The following is a 16,209-nucleotide window of genomic DNA, read 5'->3' as shown; positions in this document are numbered from 1 at the left end:
TAAAAATTATTCTCAGCGCAAGCTTATTCTAGTAATCTTAGAAATTAAAAAATTTGTATATATAAAAACTTTTTAAAGTATTACGCTTTTCAGAAGTAAGGTAGGAATATACAAACATACATTTTTTTAAAATAAATTTATTAATAAATACAATATGCACCGCAAGAAAAGAGAGAGTGGTACGTATTCTTGTGGTCGTCCGTGCAAAACCGAGAAAGATCACTCGATCTGTTAATCCAGCGTGTCCTTCCCAGTTTTCGGCAATAGAAACGAGAAGAAACCGCAGGCTAAAAATTAAAAGAGTTGTTTCACTGTATTCGAGTGGATTAACAGCTACATACATACATATCTCATACATTTATTATTACAGTGAAATAAAAAAATCATTAACTCGGCAAAAATCTTTCAATTTAATTAAATTTCTTCAGTTTAAGTATCTAATTTAAATTTAATTTAATTTGTAATTCAATTTAAATATACATATGTTAGATAATTTGTTTGAAACTTCAAGTATCTAATATATATTTAACTTATTGTTAAATGGTATACTTGAATTGTGTGAAGAAATTGAATCAAATTGAAAATTTTAATCAGATGCTCTTACCAAAGAGAAACACGGCGAACAGTATGATGGGAATCACACAGGCTAAATCGATCAGATAACCGAACACTAGGTTGCCGATCAAAGCACCTAAACGACCCACCGTCAGTGATAAAGCCGCGGCCATTACTCTGTAATATATGGTATCGGATTAATTGTTCTATTATATATTATGTTTGCATCTATGTCAAATTTACCCTTACGGAAAGAAACTACAACGGATTACAGAAAATTATATTACAGGAACTATATAAAAGTATTACACGAAATTACAGGCTGAAGTATTGTAATATTTTATAATATTTTTGCATTCCACGCTCGGATTACAGGAAAGTAACCTGTAATATCTTGCTTGTAATATCTAGCCTGTAATATATTGCTCTTAATATATTGCCGAGATTACAGGATAATAGTATCTGTAACATCGCAGCGGGATTACAGGAAAATAATCTGTAAAGTATAATTATACATAGAAAAATATATATAATGTAAAATAATGGAAAAAATAATTTATTTAAAAATTACGTGCATGAAAGTTGTACATTGTCCATGGCCGGTACATTCAATGTGGTTAAAAAGTGATACATTAAATCTAATAAATAAATCCAACAATATTCATAGAAATAATTTATATGACAACAATACAAACAATTATAAAGGGCTCGTTAATGCTAAGCAAAAATAATATGATAAACAGGTCAATGTATCGAGCCAAGGATTTTATGGATTGCTGGTGACATTACACGTTTAATGCATTACACGCGTGTAGTAGTATATTACACATTTTGTAGATTACATGTGTAGTATATTACACATGTAGTAAATTACACGTGTAATGGATTACACACTTCATGGGCTAGACGTTTGTTCTGTATTACAGGGATTTTACGCACTGTAGTAACAACAGCGTGTAATAACTATAGATTACTGTAATCCTTTCTGTGATAACTATAGAGAGTCCTGTAATAACTACACAACTGTAATATTTATTGGCTGCAGTTTCTTTCCGTAAGGGTAAGTATAATTCTCCCATTAGTTTAAAAGTTATTTAATTTTTTGTTTGCTCCTGATTCTTACGTAAAATCGCGTTTTTTGTACTTATTTGGAATTTTGATGAGTAACCAAAATTTTGTGTAGCAAAATGAAATTATTTTCATCACATAAGGGGATGCTAAACCTGTCTTGTTTTACCGATTATTTTGATTATTTCCAATTCACTAATCTTTTAATTGTATTTACAGAATTAAAAAAACTTTTCCCACATTTAAAGTACAGACGGTAACATTATACGCACGTAAGAATTTTATACAAAAAAAAAAAAAAAAATTTAACAAAATTTACAAATTAAATTTTTTTTTGTTTTTTATATAAAATTCTTACCTGCGTATTATGTTACCATTTGTACTTTAATTGTGGAAAAGAATTGTTTTCTATTTTGCAGCTGATTGCAGAATTGTATTCGAATTCGGATATTTATGAGAAGAGAATGAATCTAAGAAGAATGCAATTTTTTAATTTCGATAACTTTTAGTTGGTGTAGAGCAAAACGTTCTTGAAGAATTCATATTCTAATTCGCTCACCTGAGATTTGTCGGGAACATGTCGACGATCACACAGTAAACTAGAGAGATTCCGAGGGACGTGAGAGCCTCGAACACGCACGAGAGCACCAGGTTCTGCGTCGAGTTCACCACGTAGTAGAAGCCTACCGTCACCGCGCCGGAGACCACTAGCGACACGACTGAAAACACAACGTAGCGTCTCGATTAATTTCATTAAAATTTAATTGGAATTTAATTATTTACATTTACAAATTATGAATCTACCTAGAAAGAAAAACATTCTTATTTAGAGAATATTTTTGTTTTAGGATGCTAAATACTGAAATGAGATTATACGGACGTAACTTGCTTACATGAAGAACTTTGTACACAGTTTAATCAAGGAACAGATATTCTCATTATTCAATAGTAATTTTATTCATTAAAAGTAAAAATATCATGTAGAAAACAATATTTATTTATCTTTAATTCAGGAATGAGATTCTTTTTAATACTATTATTATTAATCATATATTGTGTTTCTTAAATAACTGTAATAATATTGAAATCTTCTTCCTATCCATTCATCTTTCCATCTATCTATTATTATATCCATAATAAAAAAGGTATAGACGTGAGACGTGCGCGTTTGATCGTGCCGTATTGTCGTCGCTTTTCTGCGATGTCGATTGGTTTTCTCGCTGCGCTTACCTCGTGTTGTAAACTCTTCATAAAATATCTTATTCAAATATAGTTTCATATTCACGTGAATTCTGCTTTGCAAAAATCTCCGATTGGATCATGGCCAAAACTTTTCAGTCAGATATGAGAATAAAACCATGAAATCTTGTATGTTTCTGAATCCAATCACAATTAGCAGAAGAAGTAAATCTTTTTTCATGCGAAGGTTCGCATTTATTTGAATGCTTCTTATTGCAATTGAATGTGAAGAATTCAGAAGATATTCAGAAGATAAACAATTAAATATCTTTTGAATATCTTCTGATGAATTCTTCTGAATTCTGCTTTTCGACAAAATGTCAATATTTTTAAATTCTTTTTAATCCGACGTTTTATGCAGGGAAAGTAGTTGTCATTGCAATTGAATTTTGACAGCTATGAAATTTGGATACATATATTATCTGTGCAATTATCGTTGTAATTTATTTTGAAAAAGTAAGAAGTAAAGTAGCGCATGCAAAGCGCGCGTCTGTGGTGTTTAGTATAATAAATAATATCAAAATTTACTCTTTTTATTACAAACATAATATTTTGTTGAAATTTAAGATTATTAAACTCTAAAAAAAAATAGAATCATATACACGTAAGATTATAATTTCTTACTTATATATGTATAAAATAACAACTATTAAATAGTGTTAGTTTCAATTTAATAGTAATGTTTTTATGCATAATAACGCGTTTAGATTTATAAATCTAATTAAATTCTAAGAATTAGAAATTTAATTTTGCTATTAGAAACAAAATTTAAATTGAACATGTTCGTATAGAAAGTTACACTTTTATTTCTTTTTTTATTATTTTGTTAGTATTCCAAGTTGTTGAATATCACCACTTACTCAAGAAGAACTTCGCGCCTAGCTTGTGCACGAAGAGGGGTAGAATGATTGAGCCGGGAATACACGCGAGGCCAATGTACACGGTGTGCAGATAAACAGAAGGTGCGATTATCGTGTCGCATCCGTAAGGGTCAAAGAAGGTTGTGTTGTCTGACAGGGCGGAAACTATGCACACCGACGTGGTCTCCCCCGGGTTCGCTTGCTCGAATTGCTCGAATCTGTCGAACACAATACAAACGAGTATTATAGATTAGCATTTAAATCGCATAGGGTTTATTGTACGAAGCAAAGAAGATGAAGCTACCAGAAGTTTGGAAGGTGAGAAAACTGGTGAGAGAAATTTAAGCGGAATTATTAGCAGCGAATGTGATTCCAAAAACAAAGGAAAAGAACTTGAAAATGATTTGCGGACTATACATTAAAATTTACCCTTAAAATCTGATAATTGTCGGATGTTGTATGACCACAAGGAATTTTACCGTACTTTTTAGTGAAATTTACTAAAAGTGTAGTAAAATTTACTATGCTTTTAATAAAATTTTACTAAAAAGCATAATAAAATTCCTCAAACTTACACGTTATATCACAATTACCAGACTTTGAATACCAGGATAAATTTTAAGAGAAAATGCTCTCCGTGTATTGTTAGTAGAATATATTTTCAAATTTATTTGCACATGTAATCAATTACACTTTATTATGATTTTAGATCAAAGAGCTTTTTTCGGCTTAAGCATTCAGAAAAATCAGAGAGACAGAAGATGCATAGCGCGCGTTAATTAACGATATTTTAATTAATCACCTGGTGAATAATTCCGGAAACCAGACCATCAGCGTGTAATAGCTGCTGGTGAGTCCGAATTGAATGGCGCAGGCGAGCACGGTGTTCCGCAAATAGGGTGGTTTGCAGAGCGCGTTCGTTAGATCACGTATTTCCGCGAATAGAACCTTTAGATCCTTGCGCTTGTGAAGCTTCAGCGCCCTGGTGTTTTTATCCTGATTCTTTGTCTTCTCTTGTAGAGACTTCACCTGTGTGGAAGAGATAAAAGGAGAGGGCACATAAAATACAGATGTTTGAAACTGAGTTTCTTCTAGAACACTAGAAATGTTTTCCAAATACTTGAAAATAATTAAAAAGCTTCGTCTTTTGATCGGCCGAATAAGACTCATTTAATTTATTTTATCTATTAAAAAAAGCACTCAATTAAAAAAATTATTTAACTTTATTGTAGACGTAAAAAGTAGAATAAAGTTAATTAAGTAGACTTTATTCGGTCTAAGTATCTTAATTTTTTAATTATACAATAAATCTCCTTTTCAATAAAAACCTTTCTTATTAAATAGAATTTTTAAGAATTGAGTTGAAGAAATAAGTAAACTTTATCTAAATATCTTACACTAATTTTTGTGTAATTAATTTTTTGAGAGAGAAAGCACCGCATATAAGAGAATCAGTTGGTACTTTTATATTGAGGAAGTTCAAGTAATGTTACCGGATAGGTCTCCGGATCGGCGCCGGTGTTCCGCGAATAAATCCACTTGAACACCTCGAGGGCGGCGTCGGTTTCGCCGCACTCCAGCAGGAACTTCGGGCTCTCAGGGAAGGCGAACAGCCACAGACCAAGCATGAGCGACGGCAGAGCGCAGAGCGCGACGAAGAGATTCCAAGACTTGAAGTAAAACGTCTCGCTCACGATAGTGAGGTCCATGGGGATGATCAGCCAGGCGATCACTGCAAAAGAAAAATTTTGACTTGGACCAGCCGGCTCTTCGGGGGTGAGTCACACAGGGGACAAAGTTACTTACGCGGCAGAACTATCACCCCGACCGTCCAAAACATCTCCATCCAGCAGAGACAACGTTCGCGGAATTTTGTGGGTTGAAATTCGCCAAGATACGGAAAGCAGATGCCCATAGCACCTGTTATACTGCGTAACAAAGCTTTATTAATTTGAATAAATAAACATTAATATTTCACTAATTATTTACTAACCACTAATGTTCCACCTAAAGTTATATAATTGCTGCACTGTTGAATAAAAAAATTATGACTAACAGTTCTATAATTTCAGTTGAAATTAGCTGGAATTGAATTGTTATAGAAATTGAATTAATATTAATTAAATTTAATAATAATATTAAAATTACTTTGCGTATTATAAATGATGACATATGTGCATAGAATGTTTTGATATATTATTCAATATGTACGCAATCATAATTTTTCTATTAAGTTTTATTTTTGCATTGATTATTTTCTATTTTTATTTTATTGACACTTTTTTAATAAGTCAATTTTTTTTATGCAAAAATCGAGATACAAGCTATAAATATATATTATGATCTATAATTTTGAATACCAAGCGTTTATCAAAGATTAGGAGTTTATTTCAACAGTATTTAATTTATAGTGAATAAGTAGCCAAGAATTAAAGAATTGATAAAAAAAACAATAACTGTAATTATGTAACGGGCTTGGTATTTGCAAAGCAATAATATCATAAGACATAAGTCAATGATTCAAGCCAATTTTTTAAAAAACTACCTGATATTACAATAGTTTTTTGAAAAATTAGCTCGAGTCATTGACTTATGTCTTATGATATTATTGCTGATAAAATAAAAACTTTGCTAATAGAAAATCGCAAGATTTATCTTATCGGAGTCCTTACGCGAAGCCATTGAAGAACCGGAATATCAGAAACACCCAGAAGTATTGAACAAACGAAGATGCGATGCCCACGATGCCGTCCATCAGCAGAGTGGCGATTAACACGATCTTCCTACCCTTTGTGTCAGCCAGGCATCCCCATATATACGATCCAATTAACATACCTGCAAAAGTCTCTCAATTTTAACGATATTCTCTGACAAAGAAAGTTAAGGGAAAGTTAAGGGCAACACCAAAGAAAAGTACCGACCTAGCATCGGAGAGGCGGTCAGCCAACCTTTCGCAGTGGAGTCCATCTCGAGGTCGCATTGTGCCGCAGGAAGTACGAACGAGAGTATTGTCACCCCGATCGCCGTGTCCATGTAAATCAGACCGCAAATGGTCAACAGCGTGTAGTGGAACCTCCCAAAACCTAACGCACATTGGTTTCGATGAGTTTCACTGATTGCAATAAACTTAACACAAACGCAAAAATCCTGTTTTGCAATGTCTTTTTCAGAAATTTTATTAAACAATTGGACCTTTTTCAGAAATACCTACACACACTAAAAATTTATTCTTAAAAAATGCAAAAATGCCTTGATTTAAGAATATTTTATACTATAAAATAGCGCCAAGAATAAATATTCTTCAATTAAGAATAAGTTATTCTTAATCAAGATTAAAAAAATTTTTTATTAAAAACAAAATTTGCATTAATTAAAGAATAAAATTGCATTAGTTTAATATTAAATTCGCTCTTATTAATTGTAATTTTTCTCTCAATAAGTCTTTTTGTCAACTTTATCCAAAATAAATTTAATGTAATTTGAACATATTATTTTTTTGAAATAAAAGTTTTTACAATTCTGTCTTTCTCATTTTTTTCAATCTTTTTTATAGACTGACATATTTTAACTAATTTTATATGTGGTTGGCGAAATTTTACTTCCTTCCCCGCTCTCAGCGAGCCCCTTTTATAAGAAAGTGTATTTTGTTCAAGAGATAATATGCCACGTAGCGGTGAGTAATAAAGAATATCATCTTAAGAATAAAATATACTACACAAGCTTAGTTGCTAACCCAATATTTAAGCATATTATTTTTTACCCAAGAATAAATAGCTTTCGAATTATGTACCTAAGTAGTATTTAAGAATAAAATGTACTTTACATAAACCTATTTTGTTATTGATGTAAATAAATATTTCTATTTGATGATAGCATTTCATGCTTATATCAAAGTATATAGCATTGAAGAATAAAAATTTTATTTGCATAAAGATCCATTTTTTTCTGTGTAGAAAAAAATAAATTTTTCATATGTGCGAATTTCGAAATGTTCTAAGATTCGTCTGTAACTGAGCTGCAAAATTAATAGCACTTGGATTTTGATATTGGAATGTGCTTTAATTTTTTTCATGGAGTCATCACCTGTTACGGTGATCGCATGCTCGAAGTCGACACCTCCGTCTGCCAGGAAGTCGAGTCCTGCAACACAAGAAGAATAAAAAATATTTATATCTTTTAATTAAATTGCTACGTTTTTAATTAAATGCACTAAAACAGCTATTATTAGAAAGTAAGGTCGTGAATAAGACTCATTAATTTTATTTTTTAACACTATTACGTATATATATATATTAATATATATGTATGTATTTAACAAAATAAATATATATTTTAATTTATTTTTAAAAAATATAGAATAAATTAAATAAATTTCTCTTATATTTAATCCATCATCAGGTATCTTATGTAATTGCAAGATATAAAATTTTTCACAGAGAAGCCGCTGAACAGAAGTTGATAATTATATTATATATTTATAATATTATTTATGCATATTTATATATTGTAATTTATAGAATAACAATTTAATAATAATAATACATAATAATAAATAATCAAAAATCGAAGTGAAACTCACCCATGGTCGCCGCTCAAATCGCTGGACGCTCTGCAGGTGCTTGCGCGCCGGAAGTCCTCCCTCGTGCCGTCGCAGTGCCGTCGCTTCCTGGTGCTGCTGCTGCAGTTGCCGCCGCGATGCTGTCCCTGAGGGCGACACCCCGCGTTCATTGGTGAACGATGAACACCCCAAGGTGGTATCCCGTCGGCGTCGCTGCCGTGAATTCCACCCCTACGCACCCGGGCTACCTCCTCGGCAAAGCACGACGATACGTCGGTAGGTGTGTACCCGCGAGGACCTCTGTGTTCCTCTCTTCGCGGAGCTTCCGTCTCTCTACGGAGAGAAAAGCGCGTGAACCCGTATAACCGGCGAACGGCGCGGTCGCGTTCGTGCGAATGATCATGGACCATGAATCGCGCACCTTAACTTCCGGAGCAGGTCCGAGGCTGATGTGAGAAGATAAGATATCGTCCGCCACCGCGAGGAGAGGGGCTTTCGGCTTTTCCCAAAAGTGATAAAACCTGCGAGGATAGAAAATAAGAGATTTCAAGGTAGAACGGAGAAGGGCCTTGCGATTTGAACCATTAAAATGGCGAAAAGAAATAGCTGAGCCAATTAGTAAGTAGCGGTGAAAGATGCTCTTCTTCTTATACAGTTAATTGAAGATAGAAGATATAAATTACTTGCTAATGTTCATATTTTTAATAATCATGTTTAATTTGTTTATTATTTATTAAGCCGAAGAATTGGGACTTTCATGAATTCTTATCACAATTGTATCGATGATCTTTGCTTAATTGTTATTGCATAAAATGTGTTTTTTAACATTTTTTTTAAGTATGTTTTTCTTTCGGTTGAAATCTGTTGGGTAATTTTTGGCGGTAATGTCTGGATGCATACGTAATAAACGTTTAATCCAGAGTGATTGCTATATTTATGACGTGAACTCGAAAACAGTACGTAATTTACGATCCGAGCACGCGGAAGTTGATGAGCACGTCGTTTATTTGCTCGTTATTATTTCGTCGCAATTTCGTAAGATAATATCCTCCCGTGAAAATGTGTCATACGCGCAATATTTTATTACGTCATTAATTTGTTCGAGTCTCAGCCTCTTGATAAGAGATAAGAGATGCAGCATCAGACATTGTACCAAAGTCGTATGTCATGTTAATTTATTATTGTATATGAGTTATGAATATATTATTTATCAATCACATTAATAAATCCACGGCGAATAATATTTTCAACGTTTACAACGCAATAAATTATTTATTCATGTTTTTTTTCGTTATTTTTTAAACCAATCTTACTTATTGCATTTTGATTTAAATCAATACAAAATACATTAAAAAAAATTGTTAGTATTCATTTTTCGACAATTATAATATTTATTATCATTATACATCCCTGACAGAAAAGGTTTAATAACATTTTAATGTAATTTTTACAAAAATTTGATAACATTTGAATTTTATATATTAGAGAAAATTTTGACTAATGATTTTTTAATTAAAATTTTAACAAAATTTTATGAAACTTAATATATTTATAAACGATAATTATGATATTAAAATTTGAATAATTTTATTAATTTATCAAAAGCAATTGATCAAATATTTGCAATTTTTTGTTGTAATTTTAAAAATAATCTTTTTAGCGAAATATAATTAAAATTTTATTACACATTTGTTAAAATTACATTTAATGATCAAGTTTGTTGAAATGTCACAAGACTTTTGTCAAAATTCTTATCAGATATTTCTTGTAAATCTGTTTTATTCTGTGCATCTTAACGTCTTAATATTTTATCATCAACCATATTAAAAAAAAATCTGTCATTCATTAAAAAGATTTCTTGCGTTAAATATGGAAGATAATAACAATTCTTGATTTCAGGTCTCAATGAATACTTATTATCGAGATACGTCATACAATCTGTGATGTCAAAGATAGGTTCGTATCTTCTATTGAAACGTAAAGAAACCGTCATGAATACGAATATCGGAGATCCTGAATGCGAATGTTCGCGCACATTCAATACGGCTGAGAAAAAAGTAGATTGTTCCAAAATCTCGTAAGTAAAAAATTTTCTATAATTTTTAAATAAATTAAAGAAAAGGATTATTGTGTATTATATACAAACTTAACACTTTTATAAAATTACGATTCTTCATCATAAATGACTCAAACAGTTGCACAAGTTTAATTTTTACTTTCTTAGGCGGTTTACTCTACAAAATTTCAAGAATCTACATATCTTGTAACTATAAAAAAAAATTTTTATAAAGTTAAACTTGTGCACAAATTGTAACGCTTTTCAGAAAGTTTCTATACTTTCTATATATATATTTTTTTTAATGTGAATTATAAAAAATTCTGAGATGTCTTATTTTCGAAAAAAATTCTAAATTCTAAATAAGTTTAAGGTATAATTCTTATAATAAATTCGTTTTATCAGGATTAGAATGTCAGAAAGTGACTAAAAACTTTTTGTCTAGATGAAGAGTTCCAACTTTGTTTTCAATTTTACTCGGCAAATATGACAGACCTTTCGCATCAACGTGATACCGTAATTACAACATGTATATCCCCGAAATGTTCGCGGTATCACGTTTGAAGAACGTGACCCGTCGACGGCGTACTTGTAAAAACGCCAGCGCGATGTTAAAAGGTCATAAAACAGTAGCACGTGAAAGGTATCGCACACACTCTCCCACTTTCTTACGTCGTCTTATTTGCCTATCGCGCTTCTGTCTTGGCAAACAGAACCTCCACGAACCGTATTATCTGGCAATCGCTGACGGCTAATAGGGAAGTATCAGCGAGGCGACCTACTTGTGCCTATTCATCGCCTGCGCAATTGATCCCGTGTTTTCTAATATGTTTTTATGGAATTTTCCCCACCGTGATAAGACGGTGACACAAAAACTACCGGCGATTCGTCATCGCTTTTAATCTGTAGATACAATTCCGCGATTCGAAAATCGCTAGCGATGAAAACATCGGTTACAACACAGCATTTATTATACCAATCTAATTGGAAAGAATTTTTGTGCGTGTAAAAAATCGCGAGAAATGTTTAAAATGTTTTTCTTTAGGGAGATACAAATAAATTTTAATTATTGTATAGAAATATTTTCGGAATATTTCTACGTCTGCTAAAATCTGTTGAAAAATATTTCTTAAAAATATTTTGAATTTATTTTTTTAACTTATAAAGAAAAAAAAATGTTTAGAATACTTTATAGTATTTAATTATAGTATATAATTAATTCTAGAAAAGATGTACTTTTGTCAACATTTCTAAAGAAAATTTGCAATTTGTATAGAAAAACTGAAAATTTTCTAAAAAGTTATAAAACTATTATCTTTATATGAGGTGCTTTATGAAAACACAAAATACTAGGAAATATTTATTGCCTTTGTCTGCAAGCGTCATTCATAATTGAGACTTTTCAAATATTTAAGAAAGGCTTTTTATGGATGTATGAATCATTAATTTTATTTGTGAACTGGTATTTTATCCCGATTAAAAAGAATCGATTGATTCGATTTGATAAACGCATTATAATAGGCTGGTTAACAAACACGTGTACGGCTTTTGATTACGATCGTGAGAGCGAAGTCCATAAATAAATGACATGTATATGTCTATCGATTTATTTATGTAAATTATATTTCACCTCTAAAGACAATTAGCTAAGAAATTAGCAGGATTGGGTAGTAATTAATTAAAAAATTAAAAATTAAATAATAAAGTTAAAAAGTTAATAATTTATAACTTAATAATAAATTTTAAATAATTTAATTCTTAACTTTAACTGATTATTTTTAAAACACATAAACTTTGATTTATTAATTTTTTCTAAGTAAAAAATTTTTCTATGTAAAAAAATTACAAAAGAAAAATACATTCTTAACATAGAAAATAATATTTTAACATTTTCATAAAAAATTATATTAACTTATTCAACCGTGAAAATTGAATTTTATTATTCAGAAAATTTCTTTAAAAAATTATCAAAAATGCTAGAAAAACATATTTTAAATAAGACATTATTTAAATCCAATTCAATTTAAAATAACACATGTAAACTTTACATCCTTCAAAAGATTACCTTTTACTTCTTGCACTTTAGTATATATTCACTTAATATCAAAAATTTTGCCCTTAAAGTTTAAATTTATAATTTGCTTCAGCATATTATTTATCTGAAATTACATTTTAGATTCGAAAATTTCTACTTTTAAATAATGTACATGTATATATGTTTTATTTAATAATTTTTTAAAAATTGACACGTTTTAAAATGTCTATGTTTATTTACATTTTAAAATATCTAATAATAAATATATTGTGGATATTTAAAGTATCACTTGAGATGTACTTGTTGTCGATGTAGCTGGATGTTGCGATTACAATCGTTTGAATTGCTCTATTTAGATTTAATCGGACATGAGACCTGATAATGCGACAAAAATTTTTCCTTTTTCGGGAGCGACTGATTGATCCCATAATTTGATTGACCGATTAATTCTGTCGTTTACTAACTGTGTAATTATATAATATAGGGAAAACACAAAGCAGATTCACAGTTATCAAGATCGTTGTCTTTGCGAGAAGAGAAGTGGGATTTCCGGAATTAAAGATTATTTTTTTTGAATTCGATATCATTATCATTGCAAAGATTGTTGTTTCTTGGATTATCAATTTGTTCAGAAAGTTAGATTGTATTATAGATAAATTTTCAATTTAGACGATAAATTAATAAATCAAAACTTATTTGTTAAATGTATATGTATAATGTGTTATATGTATAAAAATAGCTAATTGTAAAACAACAAATTAACGCATTTAAAATTAATTAAATTGAAAGTTATTTTATTCTAACTTTATTATTTAACTTTTAACTTTGTAGCTATTTATTTTATCTTGCAAGATACTATAGATAGCAAAATTTTGTTACTATTTCGAGGACATTCTTAAATTTTTTTATTGAAGGCAAAATTTTAAAGAATTTTTATTAAATTTGTAATAAAATAACTGTAAAAAACTGCAATTCTATAATTACCGTATACAACTACCGTAATAATGTAATTATTGTTTTATACACATTTTATTCACAAAATATCGAAATATAAATTAAGACTCATGAACATATATATATTTCTCACCCTCCTCAGAGAGATGATGCCAAAGGAATGCGCGCTGAAATCGTCAACCTTGAGGTACTACGGAAATTCTTTAGAATCGGAGGGCGACATTTCTTCAAGGTTGACAGCGGCCTCGCCATTCACCACTTTCGGTGGCCGCGACCCTAACTGCTTCGGGTACGCGACGCGATATTTAGACGAATATGGGCCAATGGCAAAGGAATGCGCAGTGTCGACAGTAGATTCTTCAGTGCCACGATAAGTTCTTCAATAATAAACGCACACATCGATTAATAAGCTTAACACAATGTGAAATCGTTAAACATTAAGATAATGAAATGAGTATTTTTCTGTTGAAGGCCTCAGAGAGGCAAAGGTATAACGATCCGAGCTTCATGAAAGAATTGTGGAATTTCTTTTCATAAATGGAAACAAAAACCGATAATTGCTAAAAATAACGTGCAATTTAACGCTATTAAAAAATTATGTATCATATAATTTCATATGTATCAAATAATAAAACTATAGATTTACGTTGTTTGTCAAAGTTAATAGAACTAAAATAAGACAGAGATAATTAATAAATAAATTCATCTAATTGTAAGTAGCATGTATGATGAAAAATTACAGGAATCGCAATTAAAAAAAAAAAAAGAATAAGGAAAGTAACTTTTTAGAAGATAAAATAAATTTAAAAATTTATTTTTATTTAGCTCAGATATTTAAGAATAATTAATTTATTCTTAATGAAAAAAATTGTTCTGTAAGATTACCTTGGAACTGTGTACTTTTTTTCTCTTATGACAAAAGAGACAACTTTTGTCTTTGCAACTCGGCTAATTAATTCAAATGCAATTATTTCCTCTCTTCTTGCTAAACATAATTCGACCGTTTATTTTTTTCTTAAGGGGATGCTGGAGTGACGGTCACATTTGATCGAGGTCGATGAAGTAGAATAATTGGCGAGGAGAGATCAAACTCCTGGGACGGAATTCATAGATCGATCTTATTCAAGATCCATTTCAAGTACGATCTTGAGACATTAATACTGTTATTTCATCGGTTAAGTAAAGCCTTCGGCACACGATACGAATTTTCATGCTAGATCGCATACGAGGCGTCTTACTACGTATCCTTATTGGCTTACGATTAGTGACATAATTATCCGAACCAATCAGGTCACGTATTAAGATAGCTTCGTATGCGATCTAGCATGAAAAATCGTATTGTGTGTCAAAGGCTTAAGTCTTAAGTCTGCTCGTGGCTAGATTTAGGACGATTCTTGAACTGAAGATCGATCTATGAATTCCGTCCCTGAAGTCCTGCGCCGCCACTTGCAAAACTAAAAATGTCGATAAAATCGATCATGTCGATAATGTCAACATTCACGATTTTTATGTTACCATGTAAACATTATTTTATAAGCGGTACTCCACATAACATAAATTAAGAATTCATATAAAAGTGTCCTGTTCCAATATGGCCTAGGCGTTCACATCATTTCTACTATCATGCAATGTAGTAGAAATGTAGCAACCACTTTTATTTACGTCCAATAACATTTTAGATATTGGACGTCACATATATTAACAATACGTACATTGCGCATACATTGCACATATTTTTTAATATGTGCACATATTTCTCTTTTTGTGCTACGTCTAATAAAAGAGATAAAGATTACTCTTAGCTTAGCTTGTATTAAAGTATAAATTAATACATAAACTGTTTATTAAAAAAAAAAAAATTCTGTACATTGCTTTAATCAAATGTAGACTATGGATATTATCTAAATTTGTGTGCAATATTAGAATGTCAATTGTGTTTATTATTATGTATTCGTGTATGTACACCCACGCACACGCACATTATATAATACATACTGTAATTATTATACACTTATAATAGACTTATAGCGTTTAAAATTACTTTCGATACACATCAGTAACATTATTTTAACAACAAATGCTTCTAATATTTTATTATAATTGTAGGGGTTAAAATGTACTTTCTAATTTCGATCCGGTCAGGCATATACCTGAAAGCCGTCTTCGCCATACCGTATGAACATGTTGTACTTTCTTTGTTAGCCTAAGACATTGTGAGTATTGTTACTTTGGAATGTACCTAAAATAAGAGGTTTTACTGCGAGACCGAACGAAGTAAAGAGGCAGACGATTGCCGAATGTAAAGACGAGAGGACGCGTAGTCCAGCTCGAGTCTCCGTAATTCCAAATACATATTAGCTTGAACACTTTGTGCTCTTGATTTCCTAATCCTCTTCCATCCTGGATTATAGTACTAATTATAGTCGATTTGTGCCTGCGGCAGCAAATTAAAAATAGTAAGCCTATGGCAAACATCACTGACATTTTTCTTGTAAATAGCCAGCTCACGATTTACGCCTTTGGCATTTTTTAATAACTAACGAGTTTGTGATTTACGCCTTTGGTATTTAAAAAAAACTGGCCAGTTCACGATTTATACGACGGGTAGCAAGATAAAAATTGGCTAGATTGTGACAATCGCTTCTAGCACTTTTCTTGCAAATAGCCAGCTCACGATAAACGCCTCTAGCATATTTTATAAACTTATCCAGCTCAAGATAAACGCTTCTAGCATTTTTTTAAAACTAGCTAACTCACGATTTACGCCTCTGACATTTTTTTTTTAAATTAGCCAACTCACGATTTACTCCTATGATATATTTTAAAAACTAGCCAGTTCACGATTTATATCTTTTTTTAAAAAAACTAGCCCTGGTGAAAATGT

General features: G+C 31.0%; 2 protein-coding genes across 2 annotated transcripts; one reads left to right on the top strand and one right to left on the bottom strand.

Moving 5' to 3' along the window:
• Positions 1 to 121: 121 nt before the first annotated feature.
• LOC105841064 (synaptic vesicle glycoprotein 2C) lies at positions 122 to 8,660 on the bottom strand. The gene is made up of 11 exons (XM_036287101.1): positions 8,302 to 8,660; positions 7,806 to 7,862; positions 6,644 to 6,805; positions 6,395 to 6,557; positions 5,529 to 5,650; positions 5,216 to 5,454; positions 4,525 to 4,751; positions 3,723 to 3,940; positions 2,183 to 2,342; positions 605 to 732; positions 122 to 287 (listed from the first exon to the last, which is right to left on the bottom strand). The coding sequence occupies exons 1-11, from the start codon at positions 8,303 to 8,305 to the stop codon at positions 232 to 234; spliced, it is 1,536 nt and encodes a 511-aa protein (XP_036142994.1). The 5' UTR covers positions 8,306 to 8,660; the 3' UTR covers positions 122 to 231.
• A 147-nt stretch (positions 8,661 to 8,807) lies between these two features.
• LOC105831200 lies at positions 8,808 to 15,689 on the top strand. The gene is made up of 3 exons (XM_012671182.3): positions 8,808 to 8,898; positions 10,180 to 10,357; positions 13,468 to 15,689. Exons 2-3 carry the CDS (start codon positions 10,224 to 10,226, stop codon positions 13,697 to 13,699), a joined length of 366 nt encoding a protein of 121 aa, XP_012526636.1. The 5' UTR covers positions 8,808 to 8,898; positions 10,180 to 10,223; the 3' UTR covers positions 13,700 to 15,689.
• Positions 15,690 to 16,209: the final 520 nt, after the last annotated feature.

This window comes from Monomorium pharaonis, chromosome 5 (genome assembly GCF_013373865.1).
Source record: "Monomorium pharaonis isolate MP-MQ-018 chromosome 5, ASM1337386v2, whole genome shotgun sequence".
In the NCBI taxonomy this organism is placed as follows: domain Eukaryota; kingdom Metazoa; phylum Arthropoda; class Insecta; order Hymenoptera; family Formicidae; genus Monomorium; species Monomorium pharaonis.
This window is presented reverse-complemented; position numbering and strand designations above follow the sequence as displayed.